The sequence below is a fragment of the Berghia stephanieae genome, chromosome 4 (assembly GCF_034508935.2).
Source record: "Berghia stephanieae isolate SIO BIC M18660-M18661 chromosome 4, UCSD_Bste_1.3, whole genome shotgun sequence".
In the NCBI taxonomy this organism is placed as follows: Eukaryota; Metazoa; Mollusca; class Gastropoda; order Nudibranchia; family Aeolidiidae; genus Berghia; species Berghia stephanieae.
The window spans coordinates 92,233,147-92,235,646 of record NC_088363.1 but is presented as its reverse complement, the minus strand read 5'-3'; the positions used below and the strand labels follow the sequence as shown (position 1 = coordinate 92,235,646).

At 36.7% G+C, this 2,500-nt stretch overlaps 2 protein-coding genes across 4 annotated transcripts in view; both read right to left on the bottom strand.

Moving 5' to 3' along the window:
• LOC144971890 (allene oxide synthase-lipoxygenase protein-like) overlaps positions 1-323 on the bottom strand; it is a 1,821-nt gene extending 1,498 nt beyond the window's left edge. The window contains exon 1 of the mRNA XM_078912963.1: positions 1-323. This exon is cut by the window's left edge and continues 178 nt beyond it. Coding sequence (XP_078769089.1) covers positions 1-323 — 323 coding nt within the window.
• The window catches only part of LOC144971586 (allene oxide synthase-lipoxygenase protein-like), a gene marked incomplete at its 3' end in the record, with an annotated part of 145,744 nt that overhangs the window by 134,495 nt on the left and 8,749 nt on the right, over positions 1-2,500 (bottom strand).

The following is a 2,500-nucleotide window of genomic DNA, read 5'->3' as shown; positions in this document are numbered from 1 at the left end:
TTTGTAAGTCTGTTCTCCACCACGATTTTGTCCACATACCAATCGCTGGCAGCCCAAGCCGAATCTTTCCATAGCTGAATTCGAACGATCTTCCCCATTCGTTCTAAATTTTTCACTTTGGACGGGGGGACGTGGAATGTGTCGAGGCAACCTCGTTCAAAATCGTTCCGGAAGTAATTGTCAAGTGTAATGGATTCCGACGAGTTCCCGTCATCGTCGGTGAGGACAATTTTGACATTGGCGTCCGTCCCAGCGTTCCTGCGATCTCCGGTTTGGACGTATATCATGAAGTCTGTTGTAGGTTTGGTGAAAAGACAGCCCATTGTTGTAGGTGGTGTGAAAAATAGTTGGATTGGACGATCGGTTGATTTAATGTCGGTATGAAAATGTGTGTCTGCGTGTCTTTGTGTTTGTGTCTGTGTGTGTGGGTGTGTGTGTGGATGGGTGTGTTCGTGTATGAGTGGAGAGGAATATTATAACATCACATGTTTCAAGTTTCCAGAGAGATAGATGGTCCTGCCCAACCCGTAATTTTGACAAGTTATATCCTTTCTGGAAAAAAAACAGTCAATGGTCAATGAAGTTCATAGCATATAAAAAAAAACTAATAAACAATCTTACGTTGTTAATAATTCAATTATATGAATAATACAACATAATCCGGAAAATTCTAGAAGAAAGCAGATATTATATGTATTTATATGTATTATAGCAAAGATTTGAACAAGTGTGTATTAAAGGTACCAGGCAACGCAAGAAAGAAAAATACAAGAAAAAAAAATATCCCCAAAAATCAATCTTCCTCGACTGCCCCTTAGTTACTCAATTTTGATACTTTCAAAAGAATAAAAAATGGAGCAATTCAATTAATGTCTTTGTCCTCATCCTCTCGTGTTCAATGTTTGTGTTGTGCGATGCAAGCGAGGGTTCATAGCATAAAACGCGTACCCTTGTGAATGAGGAATACAGGAAATAAAATTGTCCCAACTATCGGGAACCTCTGATGTAATGGTAGCACGTCTGACCGGTAATCAGAATGTCTCAGGTTCGATCCCAGACAAGGAAGACTGATTTTTTGTGAGGTTTTTTTTTTTCTTTCTTGTATTTTAGGCACCTTTTTTACACATTTGTTCATATCTTTATCTTACACCGGTGCCAGCTCCTAAGTTTCTCAATATGTATTCTGCCTTTGTTTTTTGTTTGTTGTTTTTTTTAACACAGTATATGCAATGTTAACCAAATAGCATGTACTGTGTTCTTTAACAAAACGGCAGTATTATGGCGTACATGTATCTCATTGTACAAACAACTGATTTCACGCCGTAATTTAACAAGTTAACTGCCGTACTCTAGAAAAACATGTATTTAAATATTTGGCCAGAAAACTCTTCCTTCAACTCTATCGATCGATTTAAATGATCCTCATCTTGGCAAAAACTCTAAACATGGGATTTTGCGTAGTAAAGTATTTAGCCAGTCCTTCTTACTTTGAAATGTTCATAATAATTGTGTGCTACCTATTGGCCAGGAAGATGGATAAAACAACATGAAATTTGAAGAGCTTATCATTCCAGTAAGATAGATAAAACAACATGAAATTTGAAGAGCTTAAACATTCCAGTAAGATAGATAAAACAACATGAAATTTGAAGAGCTTAAACATTCCAGTAAGATAGATAAAACAACATGAAATTTGAAGAGCTTAAACATTCCAGTAAGATAGATAAAACAACATGAAATTTGAAGAGCTTAATTAAACATTCAATCTTTACCTCAGCATAAGAGTTCATTTATCTTTGAATTTCAATAAAATGAGTTTGTATAAAATTATTTAACTCTCTCATTGCCGATCATTTTCAGTATTTTCCAAAAGAAATGGCAGGCTTACCCAGTAGAAAAATTGATTTTTAAAACTCAAACAAGCTCTCTACAAAATAACATTATGTTCTTATTAATTAAACAAAGATCATTCTTCAAAGTTTGTGATGCACAAATTAAATCTGAATAAGAAAAAACATGTATATTGTGTCGTAACAAATGTGACGATTTTGATGCAGGTGGTAAGGAGAGGTTTTATACAAGGATTTTCCCAATCAAGACACAATGGCAGGTCAGTCGCTGATCTTGTCAAGGCATTGAGTAACAAAACATAGCAGGTCGTGAGTGACAAAAGAAAACATTTATCAAACAAAACGTCGAGGGAAAACAGTGAAATCGTCCTTAGAGTCATTAGGCCAATGGAAGCGATGCTAATCCCGGTTTCTCTAGCGTGAAACGGATACTGGAAATTGCTCACTATATATTCTCTCGATAGGACATAAGTCTATCGCAAATTACTTCCCGCCATATCTAACGGGACGCAGCTACCTTAAACACTGATGGGTAGATAGGATGGTCAGACCGGAATCGGTCTCTTTTCCATTGCGTGTAAAGCGAAAGCTCTCAATCAACTGAGTCATCCGAACTCCCAAACGTCTAAGGGAAGTATAAGTGCGGCTAT